The 21,470-nt window shown below is 37.8% G+C and overlaps 1 protein-coding gene across 2 annotated transcripts in view; it reads left to right on the forward strand.

Annotated features, from left to right (window-relative positions):
* LOC108000184 (neuropeptide CCHamide-2 receptor-like) overlaps positions 1-21,470 on the forward strand; it is a 24,184-nt gene continuing 2,714 nt past the window's right edge. The window contains exons 1-8 of one of the 2 annotated variants that reach the window (XM_028667831.2): positions 1-1,400; positions 14,066-14,305; positions 15,779-15,927; positions 16,238-16,437; positions 16,620-16,801; positions 18,106-18,320; positions 18,794-19,049; positions 20,830-21,415. In XM_028667831.2, coding sequence (XP_028523632.1) covers positions 14,066-14,305; positions 15,779-15,927; positions 16,238-16,437; positions 16,620-16,801; positions 18,106-18,320; positions 18,794-19,037 — 1,230 coding nt within the window. In that variant the 5' untranslated portion in view covers positions 1-1,400 and the 3' untranslated portion in view covers positions 19,038-19,049; positions 20,830-21,415. Of the gene's footprint in view, positions 1,401-14,065; positions 14,306-15,778; positions 15,928-16,237; positions 16,438-16,619; positions 16,802-18,105; positions 18,321-18,793; positions 21,416-21,470 lie in introns of both variants that reach the window. The other variant, XM_028667830.2, reaches the window with a different exon arrangement.

Below are 21,470 nucleotides of genomic sequence, written 5' to 3' on the forward strand. Positions count from 1 at the left end.
CGTCCGATGTATCACTTACCGAGGCAATTCTAATTGAATTCCAAGTGGTTCGGCAAACGTAACAACGAATCACGCCCGCGATCCTGCGCAACCATTGCCGGGACGTTTCTAGAAATTCCTTCGCGCTACTGATTCGCGCTGTGTGTGGCCGTCGGTTGACAATGTTGAAAGAAGAACACGTTGCGCGCGAGGAATGCAAAATAAATGACCGATTGTTTGGGCGAAAATTGTTGCGGCGAATCTCTGTGTATCGATTTAAATATGAGTACGTGGCGTGACCAAGAGACGCATTCCTATTCAAGATCTTGATCGTTTGTTTCGAACGCGAGATCGAGGAGGATTTATTTACTCAACACCACGTGTCGTTTGTGTACGTGCGATACGTTATTTAGATAGACGCGTGAATATCGATCATCATCGACGAATAATTTAAACTCGATGGCGCAGCCAGGATATCTTGATCGTAATTTAACTTGGACGCGACGTAACGCTATAATTACTCTTATTGGAATTTCTAATTATCTCTGATTGAATCGCCATTTATCGCAAAATCAAATTCATCGTAATCGGTTTATCTGCTCGAATCCGTTGATTCGATGAAAAGAAAGAAAAAATGGATGGAATTGGATTAGAGTATCGCGAAATTTTATAAATCTTATCCCGTGAAAGATAAGAGGAATGATCGATGAAAAAAGCTGGATTGATGTAAAACTGATTTTCGAATATATATCGTCTTTTTATTTCGAAAAAGAAGAGAAGGGGTGGTTCGGAAGGGCGCATCCTCGGATAAAATTGCACGTCTCGGGCGTGGAAAGTGAAGAAAGGGTAGACAAAACGATGCATCCGTGTTTTGCGACTGCGTGGAGGGAGCGCGGAACCTCCGCAAATCCAAGTTTCGCTTCAGTTTACGGCGCGCTGTCGATTTCGCCGAATTGATATCTAGTGGTAGCGATGAACTGAAACTATTTTAACCGTGAATCATCTACCTCTTCTCTTGTGACGAAATTTCTGTGGCGAACGGTGGCCGCTCGTTGAAAAAGGAAACGCGCATACCTCGTGCGTTTTATGTCGTAATATGTCGGCGACAGTTTTAGTTTTTCGCGCTTTATCCTAGCGATAAATTTCCTCGCGGAAAAATTCTATTCGTTGCTTATGTCGATTTAAATTTAAATGCATCTTGTTCCATCGAGATCGAGGGGAGGAGTCGAAAGGAAGGGACGAGTGAATGGCGCGCGAATGGCGTGCATCGTACACTTTGCCAGGCAAAGTATGAAGATCGGCTGAGACACGAGGAATTTGAACACTCGCGTGTACACGGCGAGTTGGAACGGGATCGTTTCGAAAAGGCGAAACTTTCAGCGGCTCGTCGCGGAGGAAAAGCGAGGAAGGCGGAGTGAAAGGTAAAATCATTTACGAAGTCTGTTGCTCAATTGAGTTATCGATAAACAGGATCCATCGAGTTATTCTGTTCAATGTCACTTTGCAAGGATAACTAAACACGGTTAGCAAATTGTAATAGGATTATTATCTAACAGGGCCGTTTGTAATTTGCAAGTTTGTAATTCAAGAATAGGAATAATACCCATTGTGAAATAGGAAATGTTGACGAGATCGCTGAATTTTCACACTTATGAGAAATGTGAAGTTAATATAAAAATGAAATAAAATCGTTCAAGTCTCACAAGGAAGCGGGAAATCTCTCTGTATTTGTTCGAAAAAAAGCTGATTTTACACCGCGCAGATTTAAAAATAGAGTGCAATATACTATACAAACGTAGGTGAATAATTGATACGCAAACATTTCTCGTTCGAACAGAATGCACGCGGATGCCGCGGACCTACAAGTGGTTTTCTAATTTTAAACGTTAAATGCCTTCGATCTCGAGGTTCGCGTGATCACGATATTGTTAACACCGTCGATGGACCATCTTGGAACTTGGACTTTATTTTCGATCTCGAGCTCTATCTTTTTCCACGACACAACAATTCAATTAACATCTACGACAACGAATCGCGCAAAGATATTCCTTCGCTATTTCCTTCGTTATTATGCATTCTGATCAATCTTCTTTAAAAATTCAACGATGAATAAAGTGCACGTCCCACATCCGAGATACCGCGCGTAGTTTCAACGAATTATTCAACGCGAATTTCGGCTTAATAACTCGAACGTTTTGTTACGTTTCCGCACGGTGGAGAAAATTCGTGCAAATTGTTGCCGCATAAATCGTGTTTAGCGTAGTTCACGCGCGAAAAATAAAATGAAGCTAGCTAGTGGTGAAAACGGGTCGTCGAATCGAAGAAAACTCGACGCGAAAAGTGGGAGGGTAAAGCTCTTGACGATGATTCGATTGGAAACGTGTGTTCTTCATCGGTGGAGAGATAAGGAAAGCGAAAGATTGAGAAAAAAGATTTCGCGTTTGCTCAACAATTTCGAGTTTACGAGTATAAATATGTAAAAATTTGCCTCGCGTTGGCGAAGAAACGTGTCGATTTATTTATTTGTCCGCCGTGTTTTTTTATTTTCCACATTAATAAAAATACCGTAGAGAAAACTCTTTTTTTTTTCCAATTAATTCCAAAGTTCAGTACCGAATCGCTTGATCGTTAAATAATTTAATCCATCCAAGTTTTTCATTCACGATAAACAAGCGTTCGATTAATAGATTTCAATATATCGAATGAAACTTTTTTGAAAAAGGAGTATTATGCAGCACAGTTTGATACAGTTTGAGAGAAATGAAAAAGGAAGAAGACAGTTGAATCGAGAAATAACGTATTCCACGATCGTCACTTGGACGCTTGTTTAACGTGTCAACTAAGTTTGACATAGTGCCTCAACTTCTCTGGAACTGGTGTTGCCAACACTTATCGCTTGCCATTTGCATCGAACGAGGAAAAGATGGGACTCGATGAATGAATTTGCAAAACTCGATAAGAATTAGTCAATTTTTTTTCTTCTCTCTTAATTATTGTTGTTTATTAACGATCTTGTTACGGAACTTAATTTGGATACGAAATCAGAAACCGTGTTTCTAGCTAATTGGACTTTTCTTTTTTTTTTCTTTCTTTCAATTACATAAGACGTGACGTGAAAGCTAATATCGATGAGTATTTCGTGCATACATGCGGAATGCATAATGCACTCTCTCGATTGTATGGGAAGTCAAACAGGAGTGTCAAACGAGTCTATAATGAAACAATTGAAGCGAAGCTTCACTTTGTCTAATTAAGATGCTCCATGCTTGAAACGCTGAGGTACCTGCATTTTCGATAATTCGCAATTTAGTGCATTTACCGAGACACAACTATTTACGGATACAATTCATAATTCGTACACCAATCGATGGTGGTTAAGAGAAGCTTTATTATCGCAATTTTCTCATTCGAACAATTTTGTTCGTGTACAAACGATTTATCAAGATAAAAAAAAAAAAAGAAATAACCTTTGAACTTTCCAATATTATTTCCACATTTTTTTTTTATCTGTGGCAAAAAAGAAAAAAATTCTATAGTTTTAGAATATACGAAAATGTTAGAAATTTTGCAGAAATCTTAAATTTTGACGTTTCGGAATTTCGAAGAATTTCTTTCGAAAGAAATCATCGTCCCTGTAAATAACGTGCTGATAAATCTATTTAAGAGGGATTTTCCTCTTAATCCAACCTTTACCTCGATTAATCTTAAACGAACGTGAAAACGGTTGTTACCGTTCATCAGAGATTTGCAAACGATTCGTAACACTTTCTTCGATCTTCCAACGTCTGAAGATTCCTTCGACGGAATCGCTTCGAGCCACTCGAGCTTCGAGTGTCATCCACTATCGGGTAAAAGAAACACGTAGAAGATAGAAATAGATAGAAATGAAAGTTCGAGCCAAACTTCGATAACTAAATAATTTCGCGTCACGCTATCTTATCTATCGTGGTATCTTATTATCAATTTGATTAACACGAGATCAAGAATAAAAATTGTATCGTAATTGAAATTGGCAAACATCGATGGAAGTTCGAAAGGAAGAAGATCGAAGCCAAACACGCTACGAATCGAAAAATCGGATTTTTTGATTTGAATAAAGAAGAACGAAGGAAAAACATGTTATTCGATTTAATTACCTTGATTATCCGACCGTAACATCTTTAGGACCTTAAAAGTGTCGTCGACTAATTACCGACTTTACGCTAAGCTTAACACGTCGAGGATAAACAAATGTTTTAAACGGTGAGCGTGAATAATTAAAATTTGCCTTGATTACGCTCGCCAAAGCGAAAGACGACCATTTGTCCGAAGGCCAGTTTCCTTCGTCGCAAAAAAATCTGTAAGCCTCTCTCTCTCCCCCCTCCTTTCTCTTTTCCCTCTTTTTTGTCCCTTTCTCGTTCGATGGCGATCAGTATTTCCCAAGTGACGGATTATAGGAGAGTAGAGAGGAAGGTACGAGCTGGTTGGAAGCTTCATTAACTTGATAACTCGAGGCCTGGTCGAAAAGGAGCGCGAGGAAACGAAATGCCTCCATTCATGTATTATTCCTTTTCTTCGTAACCGAAAAATTAAATTCCAACCTCGCCGATTCTGTTTAATTAATGCTCGAGAAATTGTACAGAGAATGTCAGAGATGCAGTGATAAAAAATTTATTTAGAAACAAACAGACGAGAATTAATTTTAATGATTCGAGGGTAGAATTTCCAGCAGGAATGTACGTAACGTATGCAAATGTATACATGTCGTTAAGAACGGTGTAACGTTAAATTAGTACCATAAACCGGATACTAGATACCCTTGCATTGAATGGGAGCGGTGACCAACAACGGATAGTCATTTAATCTTTTAATGCACATGTGGCTGCATAAAAGGTTAAAATAAACTCGTTTCGTTGAAACGAAATGATTCGACTTGTTGAAAATTCTATCTTACTTTTCTTTCTCGCTTCGAATGTCGCCTACACGATTTTTTTAAACGGCAGGACGAGGTGAAATCTCGCGAATCACGATCGAATTCGTGATGATGGTAGAGATTCCTTGAGAAAGAAAAGAAAAACTAAGCTTGTTTATCGCGTGAGAGGATTGAGCAAGTGATCTGAAATGAAAGATTCGCGGCAAAATGATGCGAGACAACTAATTACTGTATTAAACGGGATGGGATTAAAATTGGTTCGAGAAAACGTCTTCAAACTTTTAAACGTAAACAGGTATGCGATTCCGTGAAGTTATCTAGGACGAAAACAACGGGGATCTGACTATGAATCTCAATTAAAATGATAATTGATGCACGGGGAGAAAGACAACCAAGTTGAGAAAATACGATCAGAAAACACATCAAAATACGGTGTATAAAATGAGTGTAAAGAGGTATTATTCGGTATTACTTTTAATTCAAAAATTCCAGAAATGCTAATGCTCCAGTCGGATACTTTGAGAGAGGGGGAAAAAAAAACTTGAAACGAAATTTATTTTTCCGATCGATCGGGATCGAGACAATGTTGTACTTGGTCTCCCAAGACGACGTCCATCCTCGAAACTTTTAACAAATTTCCTCCCTTCAATTTCTCCTCTTGAATATTTTCGAGAGTTGAGCCGATCTACGAGGACAGCTACGAGATTAAAGCGAAAATTTTTTCCACTCTTCTTTTGATCATTTATCCATCGATTTCGCTATTTACCGGTTCTCAACTTGAGTATACTTAACGATACGGCTTCCGGCGAAAGGAATAAAGAAGCTGAATAAATCAAGTTACTTTCAGGAAAGGGAGATCCTTACAGAATCATCTTTATAGAATTACTTTAATCGGCGGATGAGAAAAGAAACTTCTCGCGATTTTCAAAGCTCGGTTGATACGATTGTCCGTGTTTTCGTTGTCTCAAAAAAGGAAGATATGTTTCTCGAATGAAATAAGTCCCGTGGAACGAAGCTCCATCCGTGAGATGGGAGATTTTAACCCACGAATATTGAACGAAACACGATTGATAATTGGAGGAAAGGAAAGGAAGATGTTCAATTTACGAGGAGAGTTTTAAGCGTTTAGATCGATCCGGCGTTAAAGGCCAGGCAAATTGTCGATAATAAAATAATTCGCACGGATTAGATTCGCACTGGAGATCCCCGAAAACGATCCGTTTTAATTAAATACAATTGGTTTCGATGCGAAAGAGAAGCACATCGTTCCATAATCGCGTCCGGTGAAACGATTTTCTATTTGTACGAATAATTGTGCGAATAAGCCTCCATCTCCGATTCTTTTTTCGTCCAATAGAGGTGTCCATTGTAACAAATCTATTCGATAGAATCGTTCGTTAAACGTTGTACGTATAATTTTTAATTGAAAAAAATAATTCAAAGGAAACGTTCGATTAATTAAACGTCCAAATGATCATCATGTTTTCCTTTGTCGCCACTTGTTTGCCGTTTCGCTCTCTTTATTTTGTTTCCGTTGCGTGGATGAAGATTGGGAGTTGAAGTTACAATCGAACGACACGAAGCGGAACATTCGAATTATTTCCCTATGCAATCGAGGTATAACGATTTACGTATAACGATTTCAATATTAATGATGAATGAAATGTTTTCCTTTTTTTTTTATGAGTACGTTCAAAACATACCTATTCATATTTAAATAAATATGAATAATAATAACGTAAAAACAGAAGAATTTTCGTTTGTGAAAAAGGATCAGTGCAGTCGCAATGAAATATTTATCATCGAGCGGCCACTTTCCATCGAATTCTCGTGGCGAATTTTCCTCGGTCTCTAAAGATAGGAATCTCGTCCCGAGATTTTCTCGAATCAGGTGTAATTAATTGTAATGCGAGATCCCTTTTGATCCCGGAATCGATCGATATCCTTTCAACCCAGCGGAAGAATCGAGGTTTTTCCACGCGATATTTCTTTCCCATTGCGCTCACCCTTTCGCGTCAGCTGCTTTCGTTGGCTCCCATCGGAACCGTGTAATTTTTCCTCGATCGCTCGACTCAAAAGATGTGCAATCACGTAGAGGAAGCTCATTGAAAAACATTCCGCGTAAGATAGGAGAGAGAGAGAAACTCGTTCGTCGATCGACAATCAACATGATCTGCATCTCTGTCAAAATAATACCGATTAGTTCTAATAAAGATTAAAGAATGGTGAAAGCATCCGTGGCGTGGCGAATTTTTACTCCAATGTTTCTTTCGATCCTTTCCCTTTTTGGGGAAAAAGGGAGAAGAATTTGGTCGAAACAGGGCAGTTGCCCGTCGGGTATTGCGCGTGTGAGATGCGAATCGATTCGATACAGACCACTAAATGTCAATGCGATAATTGCGCTAAATCCTATATAGGCAACATCTGGATAGATTAGCGGTTATGTCAATGAGATATCGCTAAGCACGTTCGTTGTAATCCATGATTATCAGCGTTAATAACGAAATCAAACATGACGATCAATTAATAGGTTTGTAATATTTCGACGATCGTTTTTTTCTTCGTCTCAAGAATGAATTATTTGAATTGCATAATTGAATCGCGAGATTGAAATGAAAGAAAAAAAGAAATTTCGCTTCGTCGAAGGGGAATGAACGAGAGGAAAGAAAAGGAAAGGGGAAAGAAAAAAATTCAGCGATAAATCGATTATGATCCGAAATTCCAATGTCTTCCACTTTTCGATATACTTTGGTACCAACTAAGGTAAACGAATTATTTTTGTCATTGTGCCCTCAATCGCGTTGACTCCGCTCCTCTTTTTTGATTACTGTTTACTTGTTTCCGGTTGTTCGAACGAAATATCGATGGATTAAAAAGCTCTTTGACCAACTATAACGCAATTTCCTGGACAAAGTAGCCGGTGTTCACCGGCCATCGATCTACTATCTCGTAGATCGTATCACTGGATCGAGAATATTTCCGACACTGATAACTCGTTATCTTAACGATTCCCTTCTCTCCAAACCTTGAAGCGTGAAATTACCCGATTGAAAAGAAAGGGACGCGGGAAATGGGATTCTCGTTTGTAATTTCATCAATTGATACACATTTTTCCCTTCCATTCACGTTTTTTCTTCCATTTTTTTTCGCGTCCTAGGCACTCGAGTATAATAAAGGTGAATAAATACTTGTACTTAGGGAAACGCGGGAAGACGAAGTGAATCGGGGTTGATTAAAGATAAATATGGCGAATGGTGCGCGAGATTTATCGCTCGTAAATGGTATAAGAAGCCAACATCGCTGTTATTAGAAAAAAGTAGCTTCAAACCAAGTTAGCCATATTTCGACAAGAATAAACCGCTGTTGGAACGTACCAAGCATTTTTTATCTTTTTTTCCCCCCTCTCTTGACTATTTTTTAGTTGCAAAGAAATTCTTAGAGCGGGGAACAAGTTAAGGAGGGTTATAAGACGAAAAGTTTTCCAGTGGCTCGTTAAATTTCATTAAATAAAATAAAGAAAGTTTTCGATAGAATTATCGTGAAGTAGAATTAGAGACGTTAAGGAAACGCATGATAAATAAAGATATTGATCAAGGTTGAGATTGGATTTTTCATGAAATTCGGATAGATACATTCGCAAGCCAGATTTGAAATTGATATGGAAATGGAGATTTCCCTGGAAACTTATGCTATATACCGATCGTCGACGTGAATCGCGTTATCCGAATTCGTTGAATTTTATCCGATTGATCGTCGATAAGATCAAATTTTAGTTCGATTTGGATCTCGCGAATATTATATGCGAAAGTTAACTATAAAGTTGGATAATCTGTGAGAACAATGTCGCGATACCTTCGACGATTTTTCAATTTTAATGCTACATTTCCTTGGCTCCCTATATTTTCCCTCAATTTTAAAACCGATCATCCGAATACGACGTCGAGAACTCTCCAATCATCCTCGCGATACAATTTTAATCTTCCTTTGGAACGAAATACCTCGGCCCGATATTCGTCTCGTCATCGTTTCCAAGACATTACTTTCTCCTTTCCATTCATTTGCATACAGTCACAAGAGGAGATTTCGATTTAGGAAACTAGGGATGCTGCAACCAATTGGAAAAGTTGCGTCTTCGAAACGAGACAAGGATGAAGTTTCTCATTAAGTAGCTACTCGGATTATCCGCCGGCGATACGAACTTTTCCCGTTGCCAGAAGAATGAAGTTGGAATATTGAAAAGCTGAATACATCTATTAACGAAGATTAATTTAGCTTCGAAAGATCGGAAGGAGGATTAACGTGTGTTTTCACGTGTAGAAACTTCTTGGAAATATTTGCAATCTAGCGAAACCCTTAAATTATTGCATAACACATACCCGAGTATTATTAATTTTCGCTCCAAGCTTTTCATAAATTACGCACCAAAGCAAACTAAGCGCTTAGTTAAAAATTAGTAATGCGCCTGTTCATCTCGCCTGAAATAGCTGGAAAACCGCGCCATATTGCAACTATGAGAATGTATATATATCGAGTAACTTCCTCTGAAATCGAAATTTTCAGCTTTTGCATGCCAAGAAACCAATTTATTGACGCGATATTTCCCTCGAACGGGATAACGTTAAGCGATCCTGAAACTCGTAAAGGTTAATAGTCGATAAAAATGCGGGGAAATTTTTCCAAAGAACCGAAAATCTTTTGCGTTACAGTTAACGCTCGCTTCATGTTCGATACGTTTTATCTTTTGATATCGTATTCGATTCGATTTGAAATTTAGAAATTGTTCTTCGAAAAGTTCCCTTTCAAAAGCGATCGTTTTATTCGAATTATTTTTAACCGATATTCAGAATAATTGGAGGAAAAATTTTGCATATCTTGTCCATTTACGATGCGTTTATCCTTAATACTTAATCATAATATCGGCAATATATCAGGAACTTTCTTTCAAAAGGGAAGGCTTCAAACTTATCCAGCTCTGAGTAGGATTAATTACCAGGATTTAAATCGAGAGAGAGACTCTCGGGATCTAAATACCGAAATTAATGATGCGTACATATGGCTTTACGCATAAAGCTCTCTCCATAGAAGAACTTTCGAAAATAAAAATCCATAATTGTGACATTCGATGAATGAATTTTTGATCTTTCAAAGAATGATCTCCATATTAAATATTTGTAGGGAATGTTATTTGAAGAAGAGAAAAAAAAAAGGTTATTATAGAAGGTTATAGAGTGATCGGATCGTTTTATTTATTTTTTTTTTTTTTTTACGACGACGATCAAATTTGAAAGCGCATGAATATGCGTACACTATTAAAATAGTTGTTTGAATCGTAATATTCGCGCTATCCATTTTTCGGCCACGGTTCATCGATGATCGGTTTTGCTTCCGTTCAACGTGGCTCGCCTCCACGAGATATGCAAATGACAACGTCAGATCTACCGCAACCGGTAATTCCTTGTGAATATCATCACTAACATCGTCGGGATAATTATTATTAAAAATTACGTTTAATAGTAGCATCGGATTTCGCCATGTTTACAATGTGACAGCTGTTACCTTCCGTTCGAACGAATCTACTTCGTTTCAATCCGAAACAATTTCGAATAATTATTCTCTGTGTATGACGAATAATATTTGTATGATATTGTTAATTGCTTGTAAACGCGATGACAGCAATTATTTTATTTTTTTTGATAAGCCGTGTAAACGCTTTTTCACGTACGTCTCGATGGCTGGCTTGTATTTCAATCATCGCTCGATAGATCGATATTTCATTCGTTTTATTTTTGACATTCTAAAACCGCTGTTCAATTTCGTCGTATCGAAGAAATGGAAGAGGAATGAATGTCTACGACATCGAGAATACAGGTTACTTGCAACATCGAAGACGTTCCATTAACCAATCTGGAACTAGAAAATAGGATGTTTTGCTCGCAAGAAGGGATCCTTCCAATCTCTCAAAGAGCAAGATAAGAAGGGATATTTTATTCGAGATTCTACAAGTAAAGACATTTCGATTTTTCATCTTAACTCTTTGAAGATGACAAATTTTTTTTAGGGTAAAAAAGAATTTCAAATTGCGTAATAAATTAATTCGATATTTAATTAGGAGATGACACAGTTAACAATCCTAATATGCAATTTGTATACGAATAATTACTTTAATTAATAATTTAACGCGATATATAATAATTGCCATGCAAAAGAGTGTGGAATATTTTTTTTTCTACGCTCCCAAAAATTAATACAGTTCAATACAAAAGTTTCGAATGATACTTCTTTAGAATTAATTCGGCCACTTTTAGCGCAAGGCACGAAATACATCACCTCTTGTTCCGCTCGTAAACTTTGTGATCCGAAGTTTGGATATAAATCCAGCGTAATTCATGGAATGTCGCATTAAAATGGCATAAAGCTTGGCAAAACAGGATAAGATAGTGAAATACTCGAGCTAATGAAACCGCCGAGACGCGAGAAAATCGGGGGAAGCCATTTCGAGTATAATGAAGTTGCAACAAGTATGCAATTTAATGTAATTGGAGATAGGATTTTTCATTCGAATAAAAAGTGATGTCCATTTCTTTCGTTTCCATTTCTCAATCTTCGCGTATCGATATCTCGATATATATATATATATTTGTTGAAAAATATGTAGTGTAACGTCGGTGATGGCGACGCGGAAATATCTTCACGGTTCACTTAGTAATGGGATCTTGAAAAGTGGAGGAATACGACTACAAGTGAACAGATTCAAAGATGCTTGTGAAATTTGCACACTCGTTCATCGATGATACGGAACGTTATCATAACACTGTAACCTTTGACAATTAGAACTGAACAAAATTCAAATTATCACCATTTCACGGAAGAAGAAAAATTCGATTGACGTTCGTTGCTCAGAGATAAAAAAATTTGCTTACTGTTCTTATTTCTGACTTATCAGACCAGGAAAGTTAAATGAAGATATTTAACTTTAACCACGAATATTCTTGAGAAATGAAATCTTCGTTATCGGCAAGTTTATTTCAAATTAAAATGACAGAGAGATCGTACACCATCGAGATCAATCTGATTAATTTTTATTGTGATTCTCTATCGGACAGTCGGATATCGATACGCAGGTTTCATGGGACAAAAGCCAGGATGGCATCGCGTAAAATGAAAAATGACTCTACGGTGAATGTGTTTTTCAAATCGAAACTTTCAATGACGAAGAATTGCAAAGGAGATAAAAAAGATTAAACAAAAGAGAGAGAGAGAGAGAGAAGAAAAGCTTGCATAAATATCATTTCATTATTTCATCCCAAATCTTTCTATAAATGATGTTTCTATATCGCAAGGATCGCGATTTGCAATTCTACGATATTCGATTTACATTACACTTTGCCATTTTCGCATCTCCCTCATCTTTCAGAAATCTCATATTCTGTTTGCTCGTTCAGGTATAAACTATATAGTTTATCTTAATCTTCTCACTTGATCCAAAGAAAAGATGCATCCTACAACTTCCTTAATCTCTCGTTTCTGCGCTTAATCAGAAATTTAATCCTGGCTTTCACTCCCGTTCATTCATGGCTTAATTGTCATGGCCATTAATCTCACGAAGCTTCTTGCAGCAATTAAGAAGTTTGGATAAAATTGTGTCACTTTTGTTAAATTTGCTTGGAAAGACGATATGTTCGTGATATGTGTTCGTGATTTTTCGACAATTGTTTCGACAAGTGTCTTGAGATAAAAAGAAAAAAAAATATGGTGATCGGTGTCCAAAGTTCATCCGCAATTTAAAAATATCCGCCAGACGACGTAAAAATGGGTTTTCCAGGTGTTGGAAAAATATTGCACAAAATCATCGAAATATCTGAGCGAATATTCCTTCGATTTCTTTCTGCATTTCTTTCTTATACTCGCGAGAAATTATTCTGATTTCCATTCTTTTTACGGGATAGACGGAAATAGACAAATTCGAATCAAATATAGATAAAACAAGTATTTTAAATAGTAATGGAGTTTGTGAGGAAAGATTTTTCCGAGAAAAATGATATTTCAATGAAATATCGGCTGTCGCACGAGCTCCATTTTTCTCCTGTGTTCCTTCTCGTCTGTCTATTTTAGAGTATATACATTGGATTTTCGAGCCACTGTCAGGGAATGATATTAAAACGTTGAGACAGAATTTACAAAATGTAATTTCTCGGCGACCGTCAATGACTGAAGAAAATCGTTTTCGTGTAGAGGAAAGAACCTTATTTCCTTCCACGTGAAAAAGAATAAAAAATTCTCTTCACCTTTTTTTTTCACCTTTTTCATTTTTTATTGTTTTCTCTTTCTTCCTTTTTTTTTTTTTTCTTTTCCCTTCATGTGAAAACCACATGAATTTACGTGTAAATTACGTGTCGGTACACGACGAATGTATTTCGAATACGAATATCCGTATCAAAGTGGTTTTTGTAAATTCAAGTAAAAAAGAAAAAAAAAAAGAAAGAAAGAAAAACCAATTTATTTGACTATCAATTCACCGTGTGGACACGCGATTTTATCGTTTTATTTTTAATCTATATATATATTTGCACTCATTCACGTGCCCGCCTCGAATATTCTCGTGAAAATACGTCATATAGAAAATTGGATCGTTTTTTATTTCCATTGAAACAATATATTTAAGTGGCTCATGGCTAATTCCTTGACAATCGCGTCATATATCGAGTCATTCCGTTTATTAATATCGCTTTGAGTTTTCAGATTTGCCATTAGTCAACTATTAAAAAACTCGTTATCCAATTTTTCCACGACTGTTAACCACGGGTGCAACGGGATGAAACAACAATCTGGAAACTCGTCGAAACAAAATCAATCGAGAGAAACCGATATAAATATCGGTTAAAATTTTTTGCTTTAATTTTACCCAAGATACATAAGATACATAATACATCATATATATATATATCTGTATGGAAAATTTGGATTTTCTTAGTAGCGCGAATGTGACAGATGTACTTTCAAACGACAATGGTTCGTGTAAATGGAGGAGGAGGGAGGGGGGCGAGAATACCGTTTATTTTCATATACGGCGAAAAATACCGTGGAAAGTACTCTATGAGAACATGTACGCGTAAGAGGAGATGAATTGGTGCGAGGTAAGTTCACAATGGGAGACAGATCGGTTATGTTTTGCAGATGGCAGTGATCCTGAATGCAACGACCCTTTCCATGCAAGGAAACGAGGATGAGGAGGACGATAGTTACGTTCCATACGACCAGCGGCCTGAAACTTACATAGTACCCGTTGTATTCTTATTAATCTTGGTAGTCGGCGTAATTGGAAATGGGATCCTTGTGTTCACCCTCGTCTGTCACGCCAGTATGAGAAATGTGCCGAATACCTACGTCTTATCCCTGGCTTTGGGCGATCTCTTGGTAAGAAAAACCAAAACCTGTTCCCTTCGAGATAAATGAAAACGAAGAGGGATATTTTAACGCTTGTTGAAAGATGGAGAAAAAAATTTCGGACGAATTATTATTGTACTCATAAAATGTACGAGACGTTCAAAGATATAAATCTGTGTATAAATTACGATCGTTCTGCTCTTCTTCCATCTTTCATCATACGATATTAAGTAACATGTAACAGATAAAAAAAATTTATGTCGTATCAATAAACATACCGAATGAATTCCGACAAAGTTGGCATGAATTTGTGAATATTCAATGCACAAATAAGAGAAAATCTTTCCCAATACGAGAGCTTCTTTTCGATTCGATTGCCCGTCAATCGAAAAATGTTTTTAGAATCCGTGATATGTGGCAATATCAGAATTTATTCAGAATTTGTTCGGATCGCGTTGATAAATCTTGATATGAGTGAGTCTAGGATATATCCTATATCCTTTTTATGTCACGATTTCGCGTAGAAAATAAGTGAACATCCAAAGTGAACATCCATTTCGCCAACTTTGCGAACTTTGAAACTTTGGTCGTTGTTCTTAAGTTTCATCATCGTAGATAACAATTTTTATATATATATGTGATTCATTGTGTATGTGCGTGTTCGATAACGAGATGATATATGCTATTTCTGATCGATGCATTATTTACAACTATGCAGAGGATTTATCATCCGCATATATCGCGAATAAAAATTGTCAACAATTCCACTTTTTTTAAATAATCGTGTGTTCAGATTCGAAAAGAAGACGAGTGTTTTGATGATTATGCGACTATGAATATTCTATGATGCGATATAATTATTCGAGATGTATTTGTTTTTGTATTTGTTTTATATTTGATTTTTGTATTTGTTTTTATCCGATGCAAAAAAAAATGGCTCTTTATCGTAATTTCTCTATCATTTCGTAAAATATAAAGAATATGCACAGATATTCGAAATAGAACACGGAACAAGCATTGATCGAAGAATGTTTTTCTGTAAAATATCTCTCGGTGTGCTGTTCTATAACGTAAACACGATCCTATGACAAGCTGCGATCTATTCAATTTGTCGCGAATATTTTTAATTGTGCTTACTCTCTATCACGGGCGTTTAACCTTTTAATTTCAATTTACTAGAGCAACAACGACGCATTCATAAATGTTGATAAATGTTGATAAATGTTTCTCGCGCAATTATAAATTGTCGAGTACTATTTATTTTATTGCTTTTCGAATTTTGTTCCGCCCATCTCCGCAAATATCATTTTCATCTCCGTTGGAGATTAGCCTTCTCCGTCCTTTCTCCACATCGTGAATACGCGAATTAATTAAATTTCGCGGTAGAATCGCGCAAAAATATTTTCCAATAATGATCGTTGAACAACGAAATTCTAATTAAACATCTCGCTTATGATTTTTTTAGAAAATACGGAGTATTTATCGAAGCTTTATCAATCATAGGTGATCGTAACGTGCGTACCGTTCACGTCGCTTCTGTACACGATTGAGTCATGGCCGTGGGGCCTGGCAGTTTGCAAATTATCGGAGTGCGCCAAGGATATTTCGATCGGTGTCTCAGTTTTCACTCTGACCGCGTTATCAGCCGAGAGGTAAGTTGTCAAATCCAGTTACGGTTGGGAAATTGTTGTCCCAGGGATAGGGCAGCTCTTCCAACTTTGACAAAGTTCCGCCCCATTAATGGACCGATCGACTGGTCGTTCGTCTGTTTAATCAGTAATCCAAACGAAACTTTAAACGTTGAATTAAAATTTTCCTTCGATGTCGCTCCACGATCCTCTTGTTAAAAACATTTATTTGTTGAATTGTAATTGTCCAGTAAAATACGATTGTTAAAAAAAAAAAAAAAAAAAGATTGTATGAATTTATGAATAGAAGAAAAGGATGCCTGTTGCGCCGTAGGTACTGTGCCATCGTGAATCCCATTCGCCGCCATGTAGCCGGGCTCAGTGCAAAACCATTAACGATATTAACAGCCTGCCTTATTTGGGTGCTGGCAATTGTTTTGGCGATGCCAGCTGCCTTTTTCTCTTACGTGCCCACCGTACCGTTACAGAGTAATCATTCTATCCTGATCTGTAGTCCCTTCCCCGAGGAATTCGGTGAGTATTTCACGTATCGTCGAATGAAATATCTGGGAAACGAATATTTCACTTAAGCGAAAAAAAAAAAAACGAAAATTATTTACGATCGCTATTCCAATATTTATCTCGCGTCATATGCACCAAGTCGTATCGTATATATCGTATGTATCGTTTTTATATATGTGTATCTCGGATCGCAGGACAGAGCTATCAAAAGGGGATGGTGATGTTCAAGTTCCTCGCTTACTATGCGATACCTTTGCTAGTGATAACTGGATTCTATCTGGGGATGGCACGACATCTCGAACTCTCCACCAGGAATATGCCAGGCGAATTGTCCACCGGGTGTCATCGTATGGAACAAATTAAAGCACGTAAGAAGGTACGACGAAGAAAAAAAGAAAATAAAATTTATACATAAAGTCCAAATTCTTATCGATAAATCTTCATCGAAGTAGTATTGGTCAGCCAGTATAATAGTTGCAGAGTATCCGTTAACTTTCGTATGTGATGGGATAAATGGTTATAAGCGATATAAGTTTAAATTGATAGACGCTTAAGCCTCTATAAAGCAAGCCAAGTCCAATAATTTCTGAGAGAAAAGGCCAATTATAAATCACCGTGGATAGAGTTGTTCTAAAGCATCGTTGGGATGGAAGCTATTACACTTTCCACATTGTATCCGAATGAAAAGCGACGGTCGATCACATCCTTGAATTACATCCACTGTTTCACGAACGAGCTAATACTTCAATTTCCTTCAATTGGTTCACCTCGTACTATTTGAAAAATTCATTCTTGCTTCGCAAGATTTTTATTTCGAGAAAAACTCGCTTTCTTCTTTATTTATTTTTCTTTATCGTTCTATTTATATCAAATCGTTTATTTATTACTTTCACTATTGAATAAATACATAGTGAAATATTCTGTGAGATAAAATTTTTATCGCACATTTTAAAAGTGACTTTTTTAATCAATTCGATGCTCCAGTTCGGTTTGAATCATTCAACATAGGGTTGCATCGAAGCGTGGCAACTGGAGATACGATGAAACCTTTCAACCACTTTTCTTACTTTTACTTCTTCCATGTTTTCATTCGTAGAATCCATTCAGCCGTTCCCTAATCCATTCCGATAACAAGAAACTATCCGACACTCGTTTCGAAAAATCGTGTTTGGTTATCGAACATTGTTATCTCGAACAATCCATCCAATTAATGTAATCGATCAACTTATGAATACGTCGATCGACAAATTTGGTTTTTTTAGATACCGGTTTAGAATTACGCGTGGACGAAATTCAATTTAACCGGTATCTGTTGCCAATCCACTCGAAGACGCAATCGAAATAATCCATTTATTCGAACGAGTTTCCGTTATCGCTTTTTTATTTTTCGTGAAGTGAAGTGTCTATACTCGTTCTGAAAAAACAATGTTTCTCCGCGACATTTTCTCTATCGATCTCTATTTGTTTCCACGATAAGACAAGACTGCTGATAAAAGAAAATTAGAAATAAAATTTGGAGATTAAAAATATGTAATAATATTATCGTATATCAAAAGTTGAAATCGAAGCGAAATTATTATTATTCGGAATCGAGAGATCGAAAGATTCTTTTTTTAATGACATTGCTTGATTAATCCATCGATCGATTTTCTCAATATCGCTAATGGACATGATCAACAGGTCGGCAAGATGGTGATAGCATTCGTAGTTATCTTCTTTATTTGCTTCCTGCCACATCACGTGTTCATGCTATGGTTCCACTTTTGCCCATCGTCCAAGCAAGACTACGACGATTTCTGGCACGTCTTCAGGATCCTTGGCTTCTGCCTGAGCTTCATCAACAGCTGCGTCAATCCGATTGCACTTTACTTTATCAGCGGGACTTTTCGCAAGAGGCGAGTATAACAGCATAAATGAATTACAACGATCGAAAGCCGTTGCACGACACTATTCCTCCTAAGCCCTATGAATAATAATAGCAGAAGAGAAAAGTTTAGACAGACATCTTTTTTCCTTTTCTCGATTCCTTCAATTACAATATTTGTGTATTCAACGAGATGACAATTCTCTCCATTCAGATCGTCTTTATTCAGATTGTCTTTATCGCGATTAAACATATGTATAAATAATCTGCAAATAGAAACAAACAATTAAAGATATAAAAAGACTTGGTATAAACAGAGAACTCGAAAAAGTAAATAAGCACTCGGGAAATGTAAACAAACCTCCCACATATGTAAACAAACAGCTCAGAAATGTAAATAAACAAACGAGCGTGAAGGTTAGCACGACATTAAATATAGAATTTCGCAATTCATATGTTATATATGCACTCGTATATATCAATGAACAGAGATTTTGTTTATAGATTCAACAAATATCTTTGTTGTTGTCTACCGAGAAGGAGTCGAAGAATATGTCGAACGGAGACGACAGATAGTTCGGACAGGAACAGTAATCGGGGAATAAATTTCTCGCAAAGGAGACGCGTGGGTAGACAGGACACGCTCAATGAAACCAGCTTTGGATCCACGTTTCGAAGACATACTCAGGAACTCAACTCGACGGCTCTCTACGAATTACCGAGCGAAGAGACCACGAGGCCGACTTGAGGCGGATAGATTGTAAGTAATTTTTGAGAAAGATCTCGAGAAATACAAGGGGAAAAGAAAAAAGATGTTAACAAGTCGATAATCAAGGACCATTAGATTGGAAATAAGATATATTTACGATGAATACTTCATTTATGCGATACTGTAAAAGTATGCAAGGACTGGGAACGAAACGTGAATAAGTCAAATTCTTCGTTCATCATTTTTTTATTTAATCGAATACCGACCTAAGAACGTTAAGAAAAACGTAGATTAAGAATTTTCAACGTTGTTAAGGTTACCGACAATTAGATCTAGAATGAAGATATTTTAATTGAAGGCCAATTCTATCTAGGAATTTGTCCTCGATAGCCACCGACACTTTCGACCAATTTCCTCGAGTTCTGACATGCCTGTGTATACCAAAACAGGTACAATAATACAAGCAACAATAATACGGACAATAGAACGGTTTCCTCGAGGCGGACGGTAATCAACATTCTATTCACTTTGAACAATTATCTTTCAATCGATTGATTGATTATCGGCTATGGATTTAGGCTATAATCTCTCAAAAACGCACCAATACCGAAGGATACCGATCGATCTTAGGATAAACTCTAAATTCTCTACAAAATTGACGCGAGAGAGACGATCGCTATTATCGGATTCAGAGTTGAGCGATACGAAAGAGTTAATTCAACGCGGCCTCTGTCGATACTTACGACTAATCCCACCCCATTTTCCCCCCTTCCTCTCTCCCTCCCTCCCTCCTCCCTTTACCACCACATATATATATATATATATATTCATCGATCTCGGATGAAAGGGCTCAATGAATTGTATCGCAGAGAACTAAACAATACAACAAGAGAAGAGAGAGGATTCCCAGGCGTTATTGAATGCGCGACGCGAGAGATTTAATTAGAGTGGCGAATGGAAGGGATATCTGTGCATTAATTGTGTTCTGGCTTGACGACCTTGCCCCCTTCGCCTGTTAATCGGGAATTCCTGTTTGACGTGCACCCCTGTTAACAAGATTTCCAGTATCGCGCAACTATTGGCCGCGTTTCCCTGGACGTGGTAGACGTTCCCGTCGTTCAGATAACGCCTGGACGTCTTCTCGATACCCGTATTATAACCGTAATTAGGCCACGCATCGACGAAAGCGTTTCCAAACGAATCGATACAAGGCACGAATTATGTATCGCGTTAAACCTGCCGGACCCGACCAATCGTGCCATGCGACTCTCCTTTTCTTTGCGCGTGTGTGCGTATATGCGTGCGCGTGTGTGTGTGGCTCGAATAAAAATTCATTTAATCGGACCAGAGCTGGTTTGTTATTCCCATTGAGGCGAGAAGGTAACGCGAGGACGACTCGTTGCACGGAGTGCAAATAAACGAATCGGATCCGCAGCCACTTCGTGTTTTATTATTCATCGTTGCAAAGATTGAGAATGAAAAACAAATCGAGAATTCCTCTTAATAGTGGCACGTAGTAGTGTAAAACGGAGGCGCGATCGATACGAGGCGAGTAAAAAGATTATCTTCCTTTCTACGCTTTCAATTTCCACGAGGGACTCGTCCTTTACCATATCCTATAATTTGCTGTTTTCATACTATACTTTGGTGAAAATCGGTGGGAAGCAAGATTTATCTGTCCGGGAACGGATATCGTTTCCACGGCTGCTATTCCAGCTACTCGTAACGTATTCCGTTTGGAGGAAGGGGCGCGTGGCAACCGTTTTTATCGGGCACAGGGCACGCGTCGAGCAAACAGGGGTTCTCGGTACAATGGTACACGCATCTGCAGGGAAGGGAGAGCCATTGCCCCATGCAAGGGGCACATTTCCAAGGGTTCCGAAACAGGGAACTGGAGAGGGTGAAGCCATGGCAAACCGTCACCCTCGCAATAGACTCTGTTGGAACAAGGGTCTTTCGCTACGATTTCGACGTGGTTAGTCGATGTCGATCGACGCCAGTCAACGGTCTTGCTGATTACCGGGCTACCGTATTCGGTGAAAGTTCTTTCGGGGAGAGAGTCGAAAAGGAGAGACTGAGGGCGGACAAAAGGGGCCATTAATTCCGAGGGGGAACTGTTCTTATCCGAGGAGCAAGAAAGAAGCTGAGAGGCTTAAGCGAAGAGGAAGGAATTATTTTTGATCACTCTGTTGCTTTGTGCCCGTTTGTGAAAGGTCTTTTGGTGGATCGATGGTGAAGTTCCTTCGAGTTTTGTTAGAATTACGGAAAAGATGAAAAGATACTCGTCGGTAAGTGATTTTATAATCGCAAGTCTCGCGCAAATTCGAGATTGCTTTTGATCGTATTCTTTTGGTGTGGAATAGGCACCCTGTTTGGTGGATGGAAACGGCGACAGCAAGAAGGCAAAGTCAGTAGAGGTAAATTTAATGTGAAATAGCACGAATTTTACGAGTGAAATATTATTGATTCCGT

Source organism: Apis cerana, linkage group LG13 (genome assembly GCF_029169275.1).
Source record: "Apis cerana isolate GH-2021 linkage group LG13, AcerK_1.0, whole genome shotgun sequence".
NCBI lineage: Eukaryota > Metazoa > Arthropoda > Insecta > Hymenoptera > Apidae > Apis > Apis cerana.